The sequence below is a fragment of the Bacillus rossius genome (assembly GCF_032445375.1).
Source record: "Bacillus rossius redtenbacheri isolate Brsri chromosome 9 unlocalized genomic scaffold, Brsri_v3 Brsri_v3_scf9_1, whole genome shotgun sequence".
Lineage (NCBI taxonomy): Eukaryota > Metazoa > Arthropoda > Insecta > Phasmatodea > Bacillidae > Bacillus > Bacillus rossius.
The window spans coordinates 6,227,330-6,251,906 of NW_026962012.1; the positions used below are offsets into that span (position 1 = coordinate 6,227,330).

The following is a 24,577-nucleotide window of genomic DNA, read 5'->3' on the forward strand; positions in this document are numbered from 1 at the left end:
TTCAGCATTCAGTTTGTCGATACGTTCCGTTTTATGAGTCGGGGTCTCGCTTCGCTCGCCGAGTTCTTGCCTGCAGACAAGTTTATAAGTACTGCTGAGTTTTTCGCTCCTGATGAGTTGGAGTTGGTTACCCGCAAGGGAGTCTTCCCCTACGACTTCGTTGATTCTTTTGCTCGACTAGACGATACTAGTCTTCCATCCATCGATGAGTTCTTTAATATTCTGACTGATTCTGGTATTTCTGAGGCAGATTACGCTCACGCACAAAATGTCTGGGACAAGTTTCAGTGTGCTACCTTAGGGGAGTATGCTGACTTGTACCTAAAGACGGATGTTCTGATTTTGGCGGACGTATTCGAGAATTTCCGCAGTCTTTGCTTGGAAACATATAGTTTAGATCCGTCTCACTACATTTCTTGTCCTGGGTTCGCTTTCGACGCGATGCTTCGAACCACAGGTGTACAGCTAGAGCTACTCACAGATTATGACATGTATATGTTTGTGGAGGCTGGTATTCGCGGTGGTGTAGCGCAAAGCATTAAACGTCATTGCGTAGCCAATAATGCCTACGTACCAGAAACACATGATGCTTCCAAGCCATCCACATTCCTGGAGTACATTGATGCAAACAACTTGTACGGGTGGGCGATGTCTCTGCCGCTCCCCATTCGTCATTTCCAATGGACAGACACATCAATTGATCTCATGTCTATTCCGGAAAATTCACCCACAGGCTACATTATCGAGTGTGATGTGGAGTACCCTCTCGAACTCCACGAAAGTCACAAAGACCTGCCATTTCTTCCCGTAAATCAGTGTCCGCCCGGCTCAAAGCAATCAAAGCTGATGACAACGCTGGAAAATAAAGAGCACTACATCGTTCACTACAAAAACCTACAGCAAGCAGTATCGCATGGTCTAAAAATCATAAGTATACATAAAGTTCTTCAGTTTGAGCAGTCGGCATGGTTGGAGCCTTATATTCGGCTGAACACCAACAAGCGCAAAGCAGCATCCAACGAGTTCGAGAAGGAGTTCTTCAAGCTCGCTGTGAACTCTACATTTGGTAAACTGATGGAAAACAAGAGGCGTAGGCTCAAAATGGAGTTGGTGTGCTCTGAGAAGAGATTTAAGAAGTTGGTGTGCCGTCCGTCCTTCAAGGACCGCACGATGTATGAGCCAAACTTGAGTCTTGTCCACCTGAACCATGAGACCATCGTTTTCGACAAGCCGATCTATGCCGGACTCGCAGTACTTGATCTATCAAAAACACTCATGTACGACTTCCACTATAATAATATGAAACCGAAATATCAGGAAAATATTCATCTGGCATATATGGATACAGACAGCTTTGTGTATGAGATTCAGACACAGGACTTCTACCATGATCTAAGAGCCGACCCTAAGTTCATGTCTGAATTCGACACCAGCTGCTACCCTCCTGACCACCCATGCTTCTCCCCCATCAACAAGAAAGTTGTTGGCAAATTCAAAGATGAATGTGGGGGAGAAGTAATGAGCGAGTTTGTCAGTCTGCGGGCCAAACTCTATGCATACATGTGCGGTGGGAAGGTCGAGAAGAAGGCTAAGGGCATCCAGCGTTGTGTGGTCAAAAACCACATCACATTCGGTGATTACCTGGATGCCCTGCAAGACCACCACACAAGGAGGGTAGGTGTTAGAGCCATACGGTCGAGAGAGCATGTGCTGTATAGTGAATACAGCAATAAGCTAGCCATAACATGGGAGGACGATAAGCGTCGAATATGTGAAGACGGTATCCGCACGGTCCCCCACGGGTATGTCGGTGATGACATGTAAATATTTTTCTGCGAATAGTTTGGATGTTGCTGTTTCAATTTGTTGTATAGTTTCAGTTTTTTTTGTTGTATAGTTTTCATTTTGTTGTATAGTCTCAATTTTTGTTGTATTGTTTCCATTTCTGTGATGCCATCGAAATCTCAAGAACAGCTAATTGACACGACTCATGCACCAGAAGAAACAAACTAGGCGATCCTTACACCGCCGACGTCAGTAACAAACTGAGCATCCTGCTGTCTAGGACTCGCTTATATACATGCACCGTATGGAATAATACGCTAGTCAACTGGCAACTAATTTTGAATTTGGCGCGCGATACTAGCGACATCTACCAGCCAACTTGAGAACCAAGATGGCGGTGCCTCTGGCAACTAATTTTTGAATTTGGCGCGCGATACTAGCGACATCTACCAGCAAACTTGAGAACCAAGATGGCGGCGCCTCTGGTAACTAATTTTTGAATTTGGCGCGCGATACTAGCGACATCTACCAGCCAACTTGAGAACCAAGATGGCGGCATGCGACACCTGCCTGCCGACTCCCTAACTAATATTTGAATTTGGCGCCATCTGGTAGTCTGTGTTGGAATTAAAGATGGCGATGGTATAATAATAATTTGAATTTCATGCATTTGGGAAGGCAAAGACACCCTCCCCCCTTTTATCATAAAACTTGACGTCAGTACGTGGCATATATAGATTATTTATTCCACCATATCCCAATTGGTCTCGTGGTCTAGTGGTCAAGGTGTCCGCCTCGTAACCACGACATCCTGGACGTTTTCACGTCCCATGGATCGAATCCCAGCCTCGGCACTGAAAATAGTTTAGTTAAAGAAAAAAATAAAATAATCCCTGCTGCTATCTGGTGGTGACCAACAGAACTATATGACGTCGCAAGATGGCTGCCTCCAGCAGACGGAAACAAGATGGCGGCCAGCAGCAGACGAAACAAGATGGCGGCCACCAGCAGACGAAAACAAGATGGCGGTTGATGTTTACATCGAATTTCAAAGTTCGAAAAAAAATAATTCAAATCCAAGATGGCGTCCGTGACACAAAGTGCAACGGTGACGTCACGATTCGAAGTTGGTGGAAATTTCTAGAAATACAAAAATGGCGGATGGATTAGCATGGATTGGCATACAGATTAGCATGGATTAGCATACAGATTAGCATAGATTAGCATACGGATTAGCATAGATTGGCATAGATTAGCATAGATTAGCGTAGATTGGCATAGATTGGCATACGGATTAGCATAGATTGGCATAGATTAGCATAGATTGACAAGGTCAAAGGTCAAGGGCAAAGGTCATGATGACATCATCCAAGATGGCCGCCGATGACGTCATCCAAGATGGCCGCCGATGACGTCATCCAAGATGGCGGGCTCCTGGCTCCTGCGCCTGTGCTTGAACCCCCTATTTCCAACTACTGTAACGGGACATTTTTTCGTGCGTACATGGCTGATGAACGTAACGGGACACTTTTTCATGTGTGTATGGTCGAAGGAAGTGACATAATCCAACATGGCTGATGAAGCGAAGCGTTAAGGTGGCTGGATCGGATCCCCGATCCCCCACCACCCACCGGTGCGCCAGGATGAACCAAATACATCTACTATGATAAGTTGTGTTAGGTGTAGCAAGTCGTTTACGCGGAGAGAGAGCTTAAAAAGACATGACAGAACTTGTAACGCCAAGCCTGCGTACAAGCTAGAGGACAACGATGGCTCTACTAGGCTAAGGAAGAGCGATTTGCATTACGACAATAATTTTCCTTGTCTTGGGAGAGATTATGTTCGCGGCTCTTCCGATCTCGACAAAAAACTTAAATTGAAGGATGATGTTGATTTATGGAAGAATGAAGACAATGAAAGAATCCTTAACGTGAAAAGTGAGAATACATTCCAGCCGAATTCAAGTAGATCTTTCCTACTCTGTAAAAATGATGGACTCCTAAAAAGGAAGCATGAAGACGATGAAGACACTTCGACATCATCGTCATCGAATTCTTACGGTAATCTGGGTGAAGATGATGACTTCTACGGTGAATGCTACAGCGACTCTGAGGCTGTTGACAAAGACATAGACTGTGATGAAGAAGCTAAAGCGGGCAAGATCGAAGACTGTGTCAGTGACCTGACACCGAAACGATGGAAACGACGAGATATATTAAATAAATCTGATCAAGCTTGTGATGATCACTATCTCGATAATGAAAGTTACCCTGAGGTTGGTGTTAAAACGGAATACACCAGAGATCATAGTATTTATAATAAACAAGCAAGTAAAATGGTGGTAGAAGAGATTGATTACACATCATGGAAAGATCCAAACATATTGGTTGACCGGCTAAGACTTCTACATGGCTCGCTTTGTGCAGGAAACTATTCGTGCATCAAAGAAATATCCTTCATACTCAAAGAACTGAGGAAAGCTGGCTACATACAATAATGGCTTTTTTTACTTGCATTTGTATAATGTACAGAAATAAAATAAATAATTTGAATTATAAAAATTTAATGTTTTTATTTCTTGTATTCTGATTTCTAACTAAAACTTAGTTCTCGTAACTTGTGCATCCAAATGTGCTTCCTTTTCGTCGATGGTGCTGCCTTTTCGATGGCGGTGCTTCCAAATGTGCTGTATTTTCGTTGGCGGTGCTGCCTTTTAGTGGTCGGTGTTTCCAAATGAGCTGCTTTTTCGTTGGCGGTGCTGCCTTTTCGTTGTCGGTGCTTCCAAATGAGCAGCTTTTTCGTTGGCGGTGCTGCCTTTTCGTTGGCGGTGCTGCCTTTTCGTTGTCGGTGTTTCCAAATGTGCTTCCTTTTCGTTGGCGGTGCTGCCTTTTCGTTGTCGGTGCTTCCAAATGTGCTGTCTTTTCGTTGGCGGTGCTTCCAAATGTGCTGCCTTTTCGTTGGCGGTGCTGCCTTTTAGTTGTCAGTGCTTCCAAATGTGCTGCTTTTTCGTTGTTGGTGCTGCCTTATAGTTGTCGGTGCTTTCAAATGAGCTGCTTTTTCGTTGGCGGTGCTGCCTTTTCGTTGGCGGTGCTACCTTTACGATGTCGGTGCTTCCAAATGTGCTTCCTTTTCGTTGGCGGTGCTGTCTTTTCGTTGTCGGTGCTTCCAAATGTGCTGCCTTTCCATGACGGTGCTGCCTTTTCGTTGTCGGTGCTTCCAAATGTGCTGTCTTTTCGTTGCCGGTGCTGCCTTTTCGTTGTCGGTGCTTACAAATGAGCTTCCTTTTTGATGCCGGTGCTGCCTTTTCGTTGTCGGTGCTTCCAAATGTGCTGGCTTTTCGATGCCGGTGCTGTCTTTTCGTTGTCGGTGCTTCCAAATGTGCTTCCTTTTCGATGCCGGTGCTGCCTTTTCGTTGTCGGTGCTTCCAAATGTGCTTCCTTTTCGTTGGCGGTGCTGCCTTTTCTTTGTCGGAGCTTCCAAATGTGCTTCCTTTTCGTTGGCGGTGCTGCCTTTTCTTTGTCGGTGCTTCCAAATGTGCTGCCTTTTCGTTGTCGGCGCTTCCAAATGTGCTTCCTTTTCGATGCCGGTGCTGCCTTTTCGTTGTCGGTGCTTCCAAATGTGTTGCCTTTTCGATGCCGGTGCTGTCTTTTCGTTGTCGGTGCTTCCAAATGTGCTTCCTTTTCGATGCCGGTGCTGCCTTTTCGTTGTCGGTGCTTCCAAATGTGCTTCCTTTTCGATGCCGGTGCTGCCTTTTCGTTGTCGGTGCTTCCAAATGTGCTTTCTTTTCGTTGATGGTGCTTCCTTTTCGTTGTCGGTGCTTCCTTTTGTTTTTCCTTTTTTGAAGGTGCATCCAAATGTGCTTCCTTTTTTGTTGATGGTGCTTCTATTTTTTAATGTTGTTTTGACTCTAGTATTTTAGTAAATTGTTATTGATTTGACTATCGTATTATTCAATACGGTGCATGTATATAAGCGAGTCCTAGACAGCAGGACGCTCGGTTTGTTACTGACGTCGGTGGTGTAAGGATCACCTAGTTTGTTTCTTCTGGTGCATAAGTCGCGTAATTATCTGTTCTTGCGAACCGATATGTGCTGTTCCACCATCAGCTGAAGTTTCATCATCAGCAATGGATTCTTCAATTAATGAAGAGCGTACTTCGCATCAGTGCAAATACTGTGGTGCATCATTTACTATCACCTCAAATGCTCGCAGACATGAAAGAAGCGGTTGTTCTAATAATGTTCAAAGAATACAATTCCAGTGCAATAAGTGCAATAAACTAATTTCACGTCTCGATGCTCCGAGACATATAATGAACATGGTTATTGATTTGACTCATGTGTTGTACCGGCTAATGAGTTAATATAAGTGATATGAACTTCAGTCCGTCTCTGGCTGCGGTGATGTCCTGATCGGATAGACCTTTAAAGTCATGTAAAAGGCTTAGTCCGTACAATAAGAAGACTGTTTGAATCAAGGAATCCAAAAAGGCTTTAGTAATTTGTCAGTGTTTTTTTTATGTACTTGTAGTAGTGTATTGAATTTATGTAATAAAATTTTTTAAAAGAACTTGCGGTGTTTTTATTTCTCAAACCTGACGCTTTTGTGGTATTTTTTAAAATTAAAGTTGATTTGTATCAACCAGGGATCGAACCAAGGACATGAGCGGATCGAATCAATATGTAAATTAATGAGTGATTTATTTAATGAATTTTGGAATTTTTCCCGAATTTCTAGCAATAAAATTACGGATTTTCAAGATGGTGGCCAAATTTCAAGATGGCGGGTGTCACAGTAATAAATCATTACTGCACTCTAGCGGGTAAGAATCAAACTAACTAGGCGCCAGCGCACTCTCGCCGCCGATACAATGATGATGGTTTCCAACATCGAAGACCAGATGGCGGACATGACGTCATGCTCACTGTCGATATATATGCTTTGTAAAAAGTGGTGGGGGCCAGTATGCCTGCAGCCACCACAGGGGGAAGGATCGGTCGCCATTTATAATATTTTTGCACCCGTCGGGTTCGAACCGAGGACTCCAAGCTCCGTGTCTAAAAAGTACAATTTTTAAAAAGAAATATATTAAAATTTTATTATTTGAATTTTTTGAAAAATTTAAAAAAAAATTTCATTAAAATCGGATAATAAATAAAAAAGTTAAAGATGGCGGCCGTAACGGAAATTGCAACGGTGACGTCATCATCCAATATGGCGGAAAACAAAATGTCGGAAAGTTCGAGAAAACAAAATGACGTCATCCAAGATGGTGGATCCAAGATGGCCGCCGTGATCTACTTGTCCCGTTACGCTGTGTCCCGTTACGTTGTGTCCCGTTACATCGTGTCCCGTTACGCTGCATCCAAGATGGCCGCCGTGACGTTACAATCCAAGATGGCGGACCGACAATCATCAATCCACAGCCAGAAGCCGGACGCAGGAGCCCCCAATATATACTACTATCGTGATTCGCTAATTCTTCTGTTAAAGATTTTTCATTGGCCCAGAGTCCTTCAGCTAAACTGTGGCCCAATCACTGTAGCAAAATAATGTCAAAAGTAATTGGACTCTATCCTATCGCGAAATGAATCCGCGAATTTTACAGGTCTCTATTCATAGATTACAGTCGGCAGCACAGCAGAAATGATTCCACTGCACCCTGCTTTAGTTTGATCACCGGTACACGGTTCTTTCAAAACGACCATAGTAAGTGAAACCCAACCAAATTGGTAGAACGCTCTGGCCTTGGTATCAGCCAATCACTAAAATGTCTTCAGTGTGTATATAAATGTACAGTTCAACTCTGATGGGAAAAAAAAGGTTAGTGATCTTTCAGTACTCGCCAGATATGTGTAACACCTAATTTTTTCTGTAACGAGCAAATTCATGTGTTCTCATATTGCAAATACACCTATAAATATGAAACTCGGGACACGAAATATAACGTAGAATTGTTTAAAATAAAGCCGAGCGTGATAAATATACTAAATATGTGTTTTCACCTACATTTCTTGACGCGAAACACACGTAGTTTCCGCACCCGCCGCTAGAATTCGTTGCCGGAGCAGCTTCATCGACTATCCGATTATTTGATTGGAAGACCGAAATTTTGAGCTATATAATGAAACGGCTACGATGAAAGCGAAAAAGGATATTGAACAAAACCATATCGATTTTGTTTAGTCTTCGGTCCTAGTACTATATAACACGCACAGTACATACATGTCATTCAAGGTTCTATCACTGAATGAGACGCCTCGGCAGCCAGCAAGACTATCACTTCCATCGCGGGTATTTGTCTTCTTCGTTTTGCCGAGATAAAAAACGCGCACGTGTGATAAAATATATGTTTCTCGTATTTAAAAGTAATAACGATTTGATAGAATACCTGTTGTCTTTAATATCAGTAAAATAAAATGGCTTCTAAACTGTTATTTATTTTCGCAAGGTTCGATTTAACGTTGACCTGTTATAAGAACTGGCTGACCGCTCCCACCCCGTGGTGCCTGCAGATTGCTCGCGGACAAGGCTGCTCGGGGATTTTCCCTGGCGGATTTGACAACTGCTCTCGTCACAGCCGTAGCGAGATAAATACGCCATAACATCGTAGCTTTGGAGTGTTAGGGGAGGAGCTACAACGAGAGGCCGAGGCCACCCTCACAGCATCATTGCCACTCATTCGCTTACGTGCATTGTACATAGGTAGTTTTTTTTTTTAAGTGAAACTTATTTTCTGAGGGGGCTACAACTTTAGAGCGTTACGGAAATTCCGACCGCATGAGGGGAACAGTTAGATACGTGGTGGGGGAACCGGTAGAGGAGGAGAGTGCTTCAGCGGCGACGCCAATCCGACGCATGCGCTAGCGGTCGAATGGGATAGGTACGTAGCGTAGCATGCTATATGCTAGTTGTAAGGCGGGAAGGAGAGACGGCAGGGGAGATGTATAAATGACGTAGCAGTAGTGCTACGGAATTCTCGTAACGCTGCTTGTGTTTGTCTGCCCTTCGGTTTTCGTAACGGCTAACGATTAACGCTAACACATTTCTTTTATTTTATCTAAAGTATCTTAAATTTATTTAATCGTGTTGGATACATAATTTATATCATTCGTTTTTATGTGAATAATGTGATTGAAAATGTAAAAAAAGACGTGTGAACTTACGTGATAGCTTTATAAGTGTCATCTATTTTTGATATTAGAACACTGTGATTTGAAATGACAAAAGTACTTACAGACTTGTGAGAGAGACTTTATAAGTGTAATTTATGTTTGAATTTTGTTGTTCTTTCATTTTATTCAGCTGAAGATCGTGATTTCAAATAATGCAAAGAAAAGGCAGAAACAGAAATTTGGTATTATCAAAGATCACGTGCGAATAAAATGCCAAAAGAAGCACTAAAAAGTGTCATTGAACCGATGCGAGAGTGTAGGGTTCATAAAAAGGAATATTTCATTTGATATCAAGCCCGCATCCTTACTATTCTTAATTATTATCTCTTGTTAAATAAAAAATTCTAGTTATTTATTTTATCTACGTCTATTAAGCAAGGAATTTAACTTCTGTCGAGCGTGGACTCCACGAACCATTTTTATTTTTAATTTTTGTAAAATTACAGATTTTTTTAATTCGTCCATTTTCATGAACACAACTGTATCACTACAAAAGTGTTTGTTGTAATGCTGGGTTCACATTCTTACCCGAGCATTTATGGTTTTTGTTGTCCCAGTACCTCCAATAGCTCAACATATTTGTATATTTCCGGTATAAACTGCGCACATCAATAAGCATAATAAAACAAAAAAAACTAATTATTAAAATCTTTTTTTATCTTTTCCATGATACAAAAAGTATGTTTGGATGAAACGTCAATTCAATTATAAAATTTTGCGCCAATTTTTTTTTTTTTTTTTTTTTTTTTTTAAATACTCAGAATTATCTCGAAACACGTATTTCTTACATGAAAAAAATAACCATAGTCATGTGTTGTACAAATCTACAATATCTTTCATGTAGCATTACAAACTAAAATTACAGAACAATATATTGCCTGAGTGGCTGACTGGAAGGAATCCGCGCGCCGAGAGCATCCAGGTGAATCACGTGTGTGGGACCCTCGGGCAGTGGCGGCGGGTGTAGTGGCAGAAGGGGGGGGGTCGTGCTCGCTGAGGGAAGACCGGCGCGGACGCCAGGCGGCGCCCGGGCGGCGCCGCGCAGGGAGGGCCGTGCTCTGGCGTCGCATTCCCGAGGCGGTCCGAGCGTCGCGCCGAGGCCGCAGTCACGTACGGGCGGGACGCGCGTATCTGCGCGCGTCGCTTCCCCTTCCCCCTTCCCCTTCCCCCGCTGACCCCCCCCCCCCCCCCCCCCCGCGCTAGTGTTGCCGGCGTGACGGGCGGCGGTAGGTACGAAGTGCGGTCAGCAGACCGCGTTAAACAACGCTTGGCACTCGAGGGCACTCGACACGCTGGGCGGGTGGCCAGACGTCGTGCGCCGTTGTTCACAGCGCCGTCTCTCTCGCTCGCCGAAGTGCAGGGGCTGAGCATGGAGCTAATATACAGTAATACATCTGGAGAGGACAAGGTAAGGCCAGCAAAGGATGCGAGGTGAAGCCGGGTATCGGCGTTTGTTTCCTGCTTCCTACGCTGGAAGAAAACGAAAACGAGCCGAACTTGTCTCGCGCGGCCGAAAAATCCTCCAAACTAAACTCGCAACAGCTCCGAAACTATCAAAACAATCAAACTGAAACTTTTACTGGATTATCTGTAAACATTCTTCCCCACGCCGCTTTAATATTTTTTTCGAAACATGAATACTTTCATTTTTAAAAATTAAATACCTATTTACTGCCAAATTTTTTTGTGAATACGCAGAGTACATTTCAACACCGAGGAAAAATTTTTGTTTGCAACTATAGGTGGAGGACACCCGCGTATGAAATTAGGAAGAAGCTTCAAATTTTATTTATATACCCCTTTTGACGCATTCAACCCCATACTTTTATTTTTACAGACAGTTGAAGTGGGAATAATGTTTCAGTGGGTAACACTACCGACATATGTCTTCGTAACACACTTCTTTTTGTTATTATACTTCTCAAATTTTATAATTTCATACACGTTTGTAAAAACGAATTCTTACTTACCTCATTTAATCTATTACAAATCTCTTGTAATATACGTGTATTAGTAGAAGTTAGAAGTCTTTTCAATATCATGTTCATGTTCCAGTCTACTTACTCAACCAACGTAACATGCAAACCTTAGCTAAACACTGGTACAGAATTGTTTGTAATAACTGTAATGCTATGCATATACTGACAATGTAAGAAACTTTCAATTTTATTAATTGTTTGCATAAGAATTAATAATTTTAAAAAATCATAGAATAGGCCTTTATAGACTGAAAACCTTTCACGTAGTTTCAAGTAGCGTACATAAAAGTTTTTAAATATATATAATTACCAAATATTGTTGAATATATTTAACATTTTATACATGTTACAACACACATATAATAACAAGCCTATATAGGATATAAAAAGACAGACGCCAAATTTTAGCATTTTATATTTCTTTTCTCTGTGTGAATAAAATAACAGTTCTTAACGTAGTTGCTAATACATACTGTACTATATTTCTATAAAAAAATACGAAAACCCCTGACTTCGTCACCATAACAATGATAAATTTGCAAAATAATTAAGGCACGTCTTTTAATGCTACGAAGCACACTCTTAAGAGAAATGTTTTAAACTTATGTTGGGATTTATCTAATATCTTAAAAGCATTGTGAAACCATTCCTTTGAGGGAAACCTTAATATACCGAACACCATATCATCCTTTAATCGAGTTAGATTTTCGCTTCTTAAGGGGCCCGCCTCGTCAGGGGTGTATGTGTGTTAGTGAGGCGGGATGATAAGCGCGACGCTCGATGGTATTTCTAGCGCGGTATCGCCTCTAAGCTTAAGGCTCTGAACTGGCGCGCAGTCTTCTCGTCGTCAATTGATAACTGTGAAATTTGTGCGGTGACCGTATTTTTATATTACGGGGAAATGAAGATAAAGGTGTAATGCAAGCCCCTTAAGTGCTTTCAAAAATCTGTACCACTTGTTTTACACCTAAAAATTACTCTGAAAACATGCGTTTCAGCCATTTTAACGCTTCTAGAAATACAGTTTAAAAACATGATCCAAAATTAAAAGTACTTTTCGGGCCTCAGCGAACTCTTAAATGCTTTTCGTAAACATACCCCACTCGGATATCTTGAGTAGTTATGAAATCGCGTTGTTTTTCCTGAAGCTCTGCGCACCGTCTGTGTGACCAGGTAGGCGGGCCCCTTAAGACCCATTTGTCTTCAAAATGCACTGTACACAATGCATGGTTCGGAGACGCAGTCCAATTTTTCCGCTTTGTCGCTTTTTCCCAGATCTGTCGTTGATCGTCACGTTTTGGAAATCTATGATAAAAGTAAAGAATTATACTTACAACTGAAACAACTTCTCTTTGTTAAATAGTTTTCTTAGGTTTTCGAAAAGTTCGAAGATTAGTTACTTCTGTTTAAAACATTTGCCACTTTTTTCTGATGCTTCAAAAGTTTTGGGAATTAATTTAGTTAACAAATGAAAAAAAAATCTTTAATACATGTGAAAAGCAACGCCATCCGGCTTGGAATTCCATCGATTTGTACAGCCATATGCGCTACAGGAAATCACCATTGTAGCCGCACACCAGCGCCACTCAAACCTCAAGGACAAGTGGGCTCGGGCTGCGTTTGCAGTAGAAATACGCTCTCTTCCTCTTTCTTTTCAACCCTTTTTCGCAACCGGCTGGCTTCGCTCTCGCCCTACACATGTCCACTCCAGATCTTCTTACATGCTCCTTGGGGCTGAGGTGTGTCTCCCGCCTAATGCCTGCGAGTGTATTGATGGTCCCTTTTCACGCCTTTCGCCTGCCCTCGACGCTGCTTCATGCGCTTGTTCCCCCGCCCCCCACCCCTCCGGCATCATGCTCTGGTGAGCCCGTCCCCCCGCCTCCAGGCGACGGACGTCAAACTCCTTCCTGTAAATACTATCCCCACCGCTCGCTTTCGGCGTCTGTTTTTTACGACTGTACTTTCGTCGCAAGCGTTGCGCCACAGAATGAATAACCTCGCGGAATAAACAAACTTTTTCCAGTGTCCAATATCAGTCTGTTTGTGCCTTACGACTGCAAACGATGCCTGCTGCATTGCAGAAAGAAACGTCGGTAAAATCTAAACAGAAACTTTTTTTAATTCTTTAACAAATGATTCCTTTGGAAACCAGTTGCCAATAAATAGTTTGTAACACTACAATATAAATAATGTAAATTAGTACAACACATTGCAATGGTTATTTTTACATGTATGAAGTACGTTTTTCGAGATAATACTGTGTGTTTATTACGGAAATCGGCGCATACATTTATATTTTAATTGGTGTTTCATTCAATTCAAATATTTTTAAACCATAGAAAAGATAATCGAATATTACAAAAATTTCCTTTATTTTTTTATATCCTACTTATTGTGTGCGCAGTTAATACTGGAAGGCTATTCAGGGAACGGTTTACAAATGACTTTAATTTTTGAAGATACTGGAACATCACAAAGCATAAAGAGTCCGGGAAACAATCCGAACACAGTATTACCTCGGAAACTATTTTGAAGTGATTCAGTTGTAAAAATTTAGAAATATCTGTAAGTGTACATAAATATTCCAGTTCATTTACAAAAAATAATATTACTTTGTAGTTTATGAGCACAAATCCTGCTTCTCAGTGCACTCATCATGCCTGTTGGAAACGTTAGTGAATTTAACGCATAAAGCGTGTTGTTTTTGAAGTAAAATGTTGTAGATGAAGGCCGTCAATCTTGTGTTCCCATATTTATGTGAGTACGCCTGCTAGCAATGTACAAAATGCTTATTCCTGGTCGTGTAACTGTAATTTTAACTGGAATTTTAAAAGTTTTTAAATATTTTTCTTCTTTCTTTGTTTTCAGGTGAGTGACTTTTTTGGTGAACTAGAATCTTCTAGTGGTTGAGTAAGTATGCAATACGTATTTTTCACCTTTTGTGGATCAAGGAATTTGGTGGCGTCATCACCAATTAGTAAATACATTTAATAATTTTGAAAATAAGAGTTTAGACCATGCTTACTGGTAAAAATTCTAATAAAAAGAAGCTGTCTTCGAGAACAGTTGTTTTTGAAAGAAACGTTTTCTTTCATGTCACATTTATGTCCCGTGTATGATTTTTTTTTCATCCTAAATGAAACTTAAAAAAACCTTATTGCAAAGAAAATAAAATTTACAACTATATTTTATCCTTGAACAGGATATTTACCCTTATGAATGCATAAGATCTATGTGTGATATCGTAAAAATATTTTATCTTCCTACAGCAAAACCCTATCTCTCTTTCTCTCTCTTCATACATTTCCTACTAGTCCACTCAATTGGGAGTTTTACCTGGAACGTTTTCCGGGAGTTTTGAAAATTGGTATGCTTATAGATTTTGACGTGCTCTTTTCGAATTTTCACTTTGACACCTCGTATATTTGCTTCTCGTGCCGCCATTGGAAAATTTGGCGCCCACAAACAGTTATTTGAGCATATATCCTTTCCGACTCATTTTACGATTAAAACAATTATGTAATAAATTAAATTAGAGTAAATTTTCTGTAACACATGTTTTTTTTTTTTTTTTTTTTTTTTTTTTTTTTTTTTTTTTTTGTAAAATCAATAGTTTCAGGCCACGATTGCTGCAAATTCTACTCCAACACACGTATTGGCGAGAAAAAAACACATATCAACACCATCATGAAGTAGAGTAAGTGGCACGTTTTGGAATGTGGTATCCCCAGTAGGCGTAATCCACATAATGCAGTAATTACAATTTTCAATGCAATCTACTTCGCTTCTTTGTTCTTGTTGGAGCAGGTTTCGCCGGTTCATCGTCTTCAAAACCGAGCGAAACATCACGGATAGAAATTTATTATATGTTATCCGCGATAGAGTTATCAGCTTCGGTATAATCACCTTTTTCCTTGATTTCGACATAGGTTTTCTCGATAACCGTCTCTGTTACTTCTTTTTCGTTTCTATCTTGTAGTTGAACTTGAAAATTATTACAGGCACCATTGAAATTCATGCAAATAACGAAGTTTAAGCCAGCCTTTCCGCATCCACAGGCTCTCCGACATTCCTTCAGTTTGCCTTTGCAAGAAATAAGTTTCAACAGGGTTTCCGGAGCTGGGGGTTCAAATGTAGTACAGAATTAGCCCATCCCTGCTCAAGAACTTTCTCTCCTGAAAAGGCACAATTTTGGGACATGGTGTTTTAAAACTCCTTGGAACAGATGAATGTGCGTGTGTATGTATATTTACACAAACATTTGGGAGAGGGGAAGAAGAATGGTCTTCATATTGAGTATTTTTTAAATAGAAACACAAACCGAGATTTATAATAAAATTATCAGGAGAGTTAGATAAACAGTTGCTAATCTACTAATGTATGGCATCCACGTAACATTTTAACGGTTTACTTACAAAACAGTATATACATTACAATAATTTTGTTGAGTACTTCAACTCCATACCACTGCTGGACCTGGTGATTGCTTCGGAACGAATGTTTTCGTGCAGCTGTTTCTGTCGGTGACAGCGATGCAATATTAAATTTATTTTTATATGCTGATTTTGTGAAGCATGTATACGTATAGTGGTTCAATGACATACCTTTCACGCCACTGTACCCGTATAATGCAAGGAGAAAGCGTTATTTAGTTTTAGCAATCATCTCTGGGTCAGCAGTTTTTTAATACCTGGACAAGCTCATTTAAATCTGTTTTTTTTTTTGGGCACATTTTGATTAAACAGTGCTGATTTTGTATCACAGCCACTGAAGGCGTGCAAGAATAATATGTTATCAGTCACTGTTTTATGTATGGTACTTTTCGTTAAATACACACACACATAGGCCTACATGTATTTTTTTGTTGCAAATATTTTCCTTTACCAGGTTTGAAAATGTATATGTTTGAACACGTACATAGAGACGTCAAAAGAATAAGATGATCATAAACAAACATGTGGCAGTTGGTAACTGTCAATTTTGATTCAAGTTACATGGCACAGACTATATCGTCACATGAGCTCGCTTAAGAGGCTTGAGTATGTACAGGAAAATTAAGTTCAGTCTGTAACGAGAAAAAAAAACTTGAAAAAATAATCGTGGCTCTAATTGTTGGTAGAGGCAGCTGCAATTACCGAAACAGATTATAACTGCTTGATAGACCTCTAAAATAAAAAGGGGTGTTTGAAACGTTTGTTTCTTGGTTTGCTAGTAGCTGCGATGTCAGCTCTTTCTACTAATAACCAGAATAACGAAAATGCATGATAAAATGTAGAACTTCTGTGATTTACTTTAAAATGCCTGCAATGTTTTCAATAATTTATCCGGGAATATGTTTTTCAAAAACCCCACTCCTATAAGTTGTACACTTCTTTAATATTCGACCAGATTTTATCACATGTCCCAGCGTGGTTTGAGGAAATTTTAAACCACTGCTAAAAAAGAGGGACGATTCACTGGAGCTCTTTTCACTACCAAACACAGGAAAAAAATTGTGTTTTTACAAAAGATTCCTTTTGGAAACCAGTTGCCAAGAAATAGTTTGTATTACTACAAGAACGATATTGTTACTTTGTACAGAGCAGGGCTATGGTTATTTTTGAATATATGAAATACGTTTTACTAGATAATACACAGTATTTATTACGAAAATTGGCGCATAACTTTATATTATAATTGTTGTTTCATTCAAGCATATTTTTTTTTAACCATGGAAAAGATAATCGAATACTCATCAATTTGACCTTGTTTCGTTGTATCGTGCTGGAAAGCTATTCAGAGAACGGGTTACCCAGGCATAATTGTCCGGGTAAGATTCTGGACCCAGTATTACTGCGAACACTATTTAGTAGTGTTTCTGTTGTTTTCGTGTAAATGTGTAGCGGTAATTTTACACGATTATTTCTGTCCCATTAACAAAAAAAAATATTCACAGTGTAGACACCGATTTATATGTGTGCGTATGAGTGTGTGGAGTATCCTTGCACTATAATAACGTGAATTTTGAAAGGTGTCTAGCCACGATAGTTTTAAAAACGCGGCTGGCTCGAAAGCTGTCGCAAACGTTCTGTTTCAGTGAAAGCAAAGGCGTGCCCCACCTGATTTAGTGTTTGTTCTCGGCTGTACTGAACACTGCCCCTTCTACCGAACGCTTTTACCCTCCTCCACTCATTATTTCGCACAATTGCCGACCCCTTTTTTTCGGGCTATAGAGAAAGTCCATCCGCCCTCCATCGAGAGAAAAAGTAGGTAGTCTTGGAGGATATTTATTAGTGACCAGGGAAAAAAAAGGGGGGGGCGCTTTGCACGCGCCTGGCGTCAATTCGCGTTTCGTCATCGGTATGCTGGGCGGTGGTAGATGACAGGTGATCGGTTCTGGCCTCAGGCTCATGATTGATGTAGCCCGCGCGCGCAAGTTGCTTGGTGGAAAAAAAAAACTGTGAACCCAAAGTTTGACCGGCTTCTTTGCCAATGTATAACAGTCAGTTACCTGTCATGGCGGACTAAGTAGAACGTTTGTTCATGCTATAAAATCTCGTAGCAGTTGGCATGTCAGAGTTCCAACGCTTCCAATCCAGTGTTTGCTCCTTTTTTTTCTTCGGTTGTTGCATTGTCTCGACTGGATAGCCTGCGATTCGACACTTCTTCGGTTGAGAGTTTCTCGTTGGCTCAGAGAACTCCGTACAAACTGTGAGCCAATAGCAAAAGCAGCAAAGAAGTACATGATAAGCCCGAATGATCTGTAAACTTTCAAAAATCACAACAAAAAAAAACTATATGGTGTGGCGGATGTTCCTGAATTTTTTTTTCCATTCAATGGAGAATCTCCGAATTTTTTATTTTATTTTGCAAGTTACAGTGACTGAAGCAACGCGGCAAACATCGAGGTGGTATTCGAACTCGCCACGCACTTTGTGCAGTGTGTCGGCGGTGATGGACTCAACTGCCACTGTGGTTCTCTGCAGTAGCGCCAACCACACCACAGAAGAATGGGTCAGTCAGTAACTGTTGTGCGACGTGAATTTTGTACACATTTTAACGCGAAATCACCAAGCCTTTTTCGTCGGAAAAAAAAAACCTGTCACAGGTCATTCCTAATCCCACATGCTTACCTTGTGGTTTCTGCCTCAATTGGTAAGAGATTCAAAAGACTTTATCTTCCAACAAGACGGTGCACCGCCTCACTTCCACTCGACTGAGAGGAAACACCTTCACACGTCTCCCTGGAAGACGGCCACCGCGATCACCGTGCGATTTATTTCGGCGGGGGTTTCTGTCAGAGAACAAGTGTTCGCGCCACCCCTGGCGCTGTCTTCTCCGGATGTGAGAGCGCAAGCCACACTGGCGGTCGAGTCCATCGCCGCCGACACACTGCGCAAAGTGTGGGGCGAGTTCCAATACCGCCTCGATGTTTGCCGCGTTGCTTCAGTCACTGTAACTTGCAAAATAAAAAATAAAAACTTTCGGAGATTCTATATTGAATGAAAAAAAAAAAAAAAACATTTCAGGTAAATCCACCGCAACGTTTAGTTTTAGCGAACTTCGGAGAACCTCGGAACTGTTCGGGCGTGTCCAGGAGCGACTGGCTGTGTATCAAACTCTTCATCCAGACCGCATCCTCTGTCTTCTGTTTTCCACCTGCACATAATGCGTGGAAATATTGCTCCCCGCACGAGTGCCGAGGATTTCCCCGTGTCTATGCCGGTTTTTACCTGGGCCCGACGTACCTGGTAGTTTAGTCGTCTAGAGCTAAGAGTGAGAGGAGTTAGTCCGTGGCCGGCCAATCCCCTCCTAGCGCACGATGCATGCATGACTAGGCGTATAGGTAGGGGCATGCATATTTCGCGAAAAGATCTCGAGTACTTCTGAAATTAAAACACTGTAGCATCTCTGTGTTTTGTGATTATGTGAGTTTCTTTCAGGTATGTCGTTACAACACCAATCACAGTAATTCAGTGCGGAAGCAATCGCGTCCTGAGTGGCTCGGTAAAATAAAGCAACGACTTCTCTCGCAGACGGCCGCCAAACACAAGGCAGAAATCGCTGGTGCGTGTATACCTTGTTGTAGTCTAATAGGCGCACCCGGGTCCCTCCCATGCACACTCAGTCAGGGGGGGGGGAAGGTGGAGGGAGGAGGCGCCGACGTATCGCAAGTAGGTTAGCGGCGGTGCGAGGCCGCGCGGCCGGTGCTAGGCTCCCCCTGCCCCCCGCCCTCCTGCACCCCCACCTGGAGGCGGCGTGACTCGCCCGGTTCTGGATCCCTGACCACGGCCGGTGCGCGTCCCGTTCTTCTCGCCGCTCGCCTGGCGCGGCCTGGCGCCGCCGCCAGCAGTTCGCCTCCCGGCTGCCTGGCGCCGCCGCCAGCAGTTCTCCTCGCCGCTGCCTCGGCGCGGCCTGGCGCCGCCGCCAGCAGTTCTCCTCGCCGCTGCCTCGCCGCGGCCTGGCGCCGCCGCCAGCAGTTCTCCTCGCCGCTGCCTCGCCGCGGCCTGGCGCCGCCGCCAGCAGTTCTCCTCGCCGCTGCCTCGGCGCGGCCTGGCGCCGCCGCCAGCAGTTCTCCTCGCCGCTGCCTCGCCGCGGCCTGGCGCCGCCGCCAGCAGTTCTCCTCGCCGCTGCCTCGCCGCGGCCTGGCGCCGCCGCCAGCAGTTCTCCTCGCCGCTGCCTCGGCGCGGCCTGGCGCCGCCGCCAGCAGTTCTCCTCGCCGCTGCCTCGCCGCGGCCTGGCGCCGCCGCCAGCAGTTCTCCTCGCCGCTGCCTCGCCGCGGCCTGGCGCCGCCGCCAGCAGTTCTCCTCGCCGCTGCCTCGCCGCGGCCTGGCGCCGCCGCCAGCAGTTCGCCTCCCGGCTGCCTGGCGCCGCCGCCAGCAGTTCTCCTCGCCGCTGCCTCGCCGCGGCCTGGCGCCGCCGCCAGCAGTTCTCCTCGCCGCTGCCTCGCCGCTGCCTGGCGCCGCCGCCAGCAGTTCTCCTCGCCGCTGCCTCGGCGCGGCCTGGCGCCGCCGCCAGCAGTTCTCCTCGCCGCTCCCTCGCCGCGGCCTGGCGCCGCCGCCAGCAGTTCTCCTCGCCGCTGCCTCGGCGCGGCCTGGCGCCGCCGCCAGCAGTTCGCCTCCCGGCTGCCTGGCGCCGCCGCCAGCAGTTCTCCTCGCCGCTGCCTCGGCGCGGCCTGGCGCCACCGCCAGCAGTTCGCCTCCCGGCTGCCTGGCGCCGCCGCCAGCAGTTCTCCTCGCCGCTGCCTCGGCGCGGCCTGGCGCCGCCGCCAGCAGTTCTCCTCGTCGCTGCCTCGCCGCGGCCTGGCGCCGCCGCCAGCAGTTCTCCTCGCCGCTGCCTCGCCGCGGCCTGGCGCCGCCGCCAGCAGTTCTCCTCGCCGCTGCCTCGCCGCGGCCTGGCGCCGCCGCCAGCAGTTCTCCTCGCCGCTGCCTCGCCGCGGCCTGGCGCCGCCGCCAGCAGTTCTCCTCGCCGCTGCCTCGCCGCGGCCTGGCGCCGCCGCCAGCAGTTCTCCTCGCCGCTGCCTCGCCGCGGCCTGGCGCCGCCGCCAGCAGTTCTCCTCGCCGCTGCCTCGCCGCGGCCTGGCGCCGCCGCCAGCAGTTCTCCTCGCCGCTGCCTCGCCGCGGCCTGGCGCCGCCGCCAGCAGTTCGCCTCCCGGCTGCCTGGCGCCGCCGCCAGCAGTTCTCCTCGCCGCTGCCTCGCCGCGGCCTGGCGCCGCCGCCAGCAGTTCTCCTCGCCGCTGCCTCGCCGCTGCCTGGCGCCGCCGCCAGCAGTTCTCCTCGCCGCTGCCTCGGCGCGGCCTGGCGCCGCCGCCAGCAGTTCTCCTCGCCGCTCCCTCGCCGCGGCCTGGCGCCGCCGCCAGCAGTTCTCCTCGCCGCTGCCTCGGCGCGGCCTGGCGCCGCCGCCAGCAGTTCGCCTCCCGGCTGCCTGGCGCCGCCGCCAGCAGTTCTCCTCGCCGCTGCCTCGGCGCGGCCTGGCGCCACCGCCAGCAGTTCGCCTCCCGGCTGCCTGGCGCCGCCGCCAGCAGTTCTCCTCGCCGCTGCCTCGGCGCGGCCTGGCGCCGCCGCCAGCAGTTCTCCTCGTTGCTGCCTCGCCGCGGCCTGGCGCCGCCGCCAGCAGTTCTCCTCGCCGCTGCCTCGCCGCGGAATTGACGGAATACACAACTACAGACATTTCGAAGGTCAACAAAGTTGCCTCGAATTACATTCTCCCGAGAATTGTCCAGTTAAAGGGACTCCTGGACAGATCTCTGCTAGAGAATGCGAAACTGAGAGGGAAATTAGAAAATCTTGAGGTAAGAAAGACAAAAGATGTCCCAACGAGACCAACTTTTGCTTCCATTATGAAACAAGATAAAAAGAACGATAAACCAAATGAGGAGCAATGGACGACTATCCGTCCCAAAAAGCAGCTTATCATCGCCTACCCTGACGATGACAAGCAGACAAGCGACGAGACCAAGAGGAAATTAATGGCAAACGTTAACCCTGTGCAAGATCAATTGCACGTAAAGGGTGTAAGGAAAGTGGCTAGAGGAGGTGTCATGATAGAGGCCGATGAGGCATCTCTAGAAAAAATCAAAAACACGGAGCGACTGCGGGCACTTGGCTTAAGATTTGAAAAGCCGAAAAGCAGGGGCCCAAAGGTCATCGTTTACGATGTACCCAGAGAAATGGATAAGGAAGACCTACTTGAAAAGATCCATTTACAAAATTTCCAAGACTCTGAGCTCTCAAAGGATACATTCGTAAGGGACACAATACTACGAATGCGCAAAGGTCCAAAAGAAAACAAAGACAAAGTACACGTTGTCTTTGAGTGCACCCCCAAAATCAGGAATACTCTCATGGCCAAAGGTTACGTCTATATAGGATTCTCGTCCTGCAAAATCAAGGACTATATAGTAGCAACTAGGTGCTACAAGTGCCAAGGCTACGGCCATACAGCACAGAAATGTAGAGGCCAGTTAACCTGCTCCGCATGCGGTGATGCAGGTCACAAATTTGAGGAGTGCAAGAGTAAGAGTGAAGGGGACAAATGCGCTAATTGTAAAAAAGCTAAAAAGGAGTACAACCACAGAGTTGACTCAACAGATTGTCCAGAGTACCAAAGAGCTCTGTCTAGAGAACTTGACAGAATAGAGTATGAATAGTGCAACAAGCATTAAAATGGGGCAAATAAATCTACAAGGCTCCGCAGTGGCTTCCGTGGAACTGGTAAAGTATGCTAGTAGAGAGAACTTGGATATCGTACTCATCCAGGAACCTTACGTTGTCCGAGGTTCAATATTAGAAATACCAAGGAAAATATATTGTGTTGGGAATAACCCAAAAGCTGCAATCTGGGTAAGGAATCAAGATAGAACAGTTCTACTGATGGCATCTTGCAGCAACGAACATCACGTTTGCATTAGCATTGAAATGGGTCAAAAGAGGATGTTCCTAGTATCATCCTACTTCCAATTCGCTGATGAAACAGAAGTACACCTACGACATTGGGACAAAATCATGGAGGTTGTACGAACTGAGAGAGTAATTATCGGAGGAGATGTCAATGCAAAGTCGGAGATGTGGGGATCTCCAATAACAAACGAAAAGGGCATGATGGTTGCGCAATATATAACGGCAAAAGACCTTTGGATCACAAACACCCCAGGATCCATGGCAACCTACGTCTCACCGGCACGAGATACAGAATCGTATATAGACGTCACACTCTCAGATATTAAAACGAAGAACAGCATCAGCAATTGGAATGTACTGGATGAAATAACTAGCGATCACAGACTCATCAGATTTGAACTGGCAGAAGTACCATCAGGTGGCAAGAGGGTAGAAACAAGTGTAAGATATGGATGTAAAAATGTGAATTGGTGCAAATTCGATCAGACATTAGTGAGGGAAATGGATGAGTACGATAGGAAAAAGATGAACGACCCTGATCGTGACACTATCCTTATGAAGATGGCCATTATTAATACATGCAAAAAGCACATGACTGTCCTTAAAAACAAAGAAAAGGATTGCAGTTGGTGGACGATCGAGCTGGAGACCAGAAGGAAACAGGTGAAAGACAAAAGGAAACAGCTAAAAAGACAAAGAGATCCGGTTCTGAGGAGTATGCACCTTGAAGAATACAGAATCCAGAGAAAGAGCTACACTAAATTGATAAAGTGTGCTAAAAGGGATTCATGGAGAAAACTAGTAACCGAAAAGGGTAACGAAGACCCGTGGGGACTAGTTTACAAAATGTGTGCTAATAAGATCAAAAGCCCAATCGAGCTACCTGGCCTTGTTTTCAATGGTGTACAACTCACCACAGTGCAGGAGAACCTTGTCCATATAATGGACGGGCTGCTACCTGATGACAATCCGCATTTGGATACATTTGAGCAAAGTGAAAAAAGGAAAAATTCCTTTATCGAACCAAACACGGAGAATACTCCACCATTCACAGAGAATGAACTCAATGGGATTGTCAAAAACCTAAAACCGAAGAAGGCACCAGGGCACGATAATATAACCTCAGAGATCATCTGGAGAGTTATTAGCAGAACAAAAGCACAAATACTTGAATTATTTAACACATGTTTGGAACAAGGTGCATTTCCAAAGGACTGGAAAATCGGAGTCTTAAAAATCCTGTACAAGGGTAACGGGAAAGATCCTGGTACTCTAAGCTCGTACCGCCCTCTAACAATGCTTCCATTAATAGGCAAGATATATGAACGATTGCTATCGCAAAGGCTGGTTGATTTCCTGGAGCATGAGCACGGCATCAGTGACAGGCAATATGGTTTCCGGAAAGGGCGTAGCACTGAATTGGCTATCCTGGATGTGGTCAGAGATATCAACAACAGTGAAATGCAATATGTACTAGCAGTTACTATTGACATTGCGGGGGCTTTCGACAATGCTTGGTGGCCGCAGATCCTCTGGAGACTAAAAGAACTCAAGTGTCCACAGAACATCTTTAAGAGTATTCGGGCATTCTTCCAGGATCGAGTATGTACGTGCATAATTGGACAAATGAAACATAATAAGCATTTGACCAAGGGGTGTCCCCAAGGATCTGTCCTTGGCCCACTTTTGTGGAATGTCTTATTTGACGAACTTTTGCAGCAAAAACTTCCAGAGGGCTGCACTATCTACGGATATGCTGATGATGGATTACTCTTAATTCCTGGAAGATCCAGAAAAATGCTCGAAGATAAGGCCGAAGAAGCCCTTGCGATCGTCAGTACATGGGCAGACAAATGTAAACTGCAAATTGCTCCTCAAAAGATGGAAGCAATTATGCTAAAGGGCAAACTTAGCACATCAAGACCACCAACAGTACGCTACAAAGGAAGACCGGTTAAGGCTGTCACTACGCTTAAATATCTCGGAGTCACCATAGATGCACGTGCCCGCTTCGGGAGTCACATAGCCAATGCAAGTAACAAAGCCATGGAGCTGTTTCATGCACTAAGATCTGTAGCACCTGCCAACTGGGGTCTAGTGTACGATACACTAAAAACGATATACAATGGAGTCTTCCTGGGTGTCATCTGTTATGCAGCAGCTGTCTGGTATGCAGAGGTGAACAAAGAACATAATAAAAGAACCGCATTAAGCTCGCAAAGAGCAGCTTTGTTAACAATGACAAAGGCATATAGGACA

At 44.7% G+C, this 24,577-nt stretch overlaps 1 protein-coding gene across 2 annotated transcripts in view; it reads left to right on the forward strand.

Moving 5' to 3' along the window:
• Positions 1 to 24,577, forward strand: part of LOC134542613 (rho GTPase-activating protein 20-like) — a 927,095-nt gene that overhangs the window by 401,984 nt on the left and 500,534 nt on the right. The window contains exon 1 of one of the 2 annotated variants that reach the window (XM_063387000.1): positions 10,240 to 10,369. The exons of the other annotated variant lie outside the window; for it this stretch is intronic. Coding sequence (XP_063243070.1) covers positions 10,331 to 10,369 — 39 coding nt within the window. The 5' untranslated portion in view covers positions 10,240 to 10,330. Of the gene's footprint in view, positions 1 to 10,239; positions 10,370 to 24,577 lie in introns of those variants that run through there. 2 annotated transcript variants of the gene reach the window in all.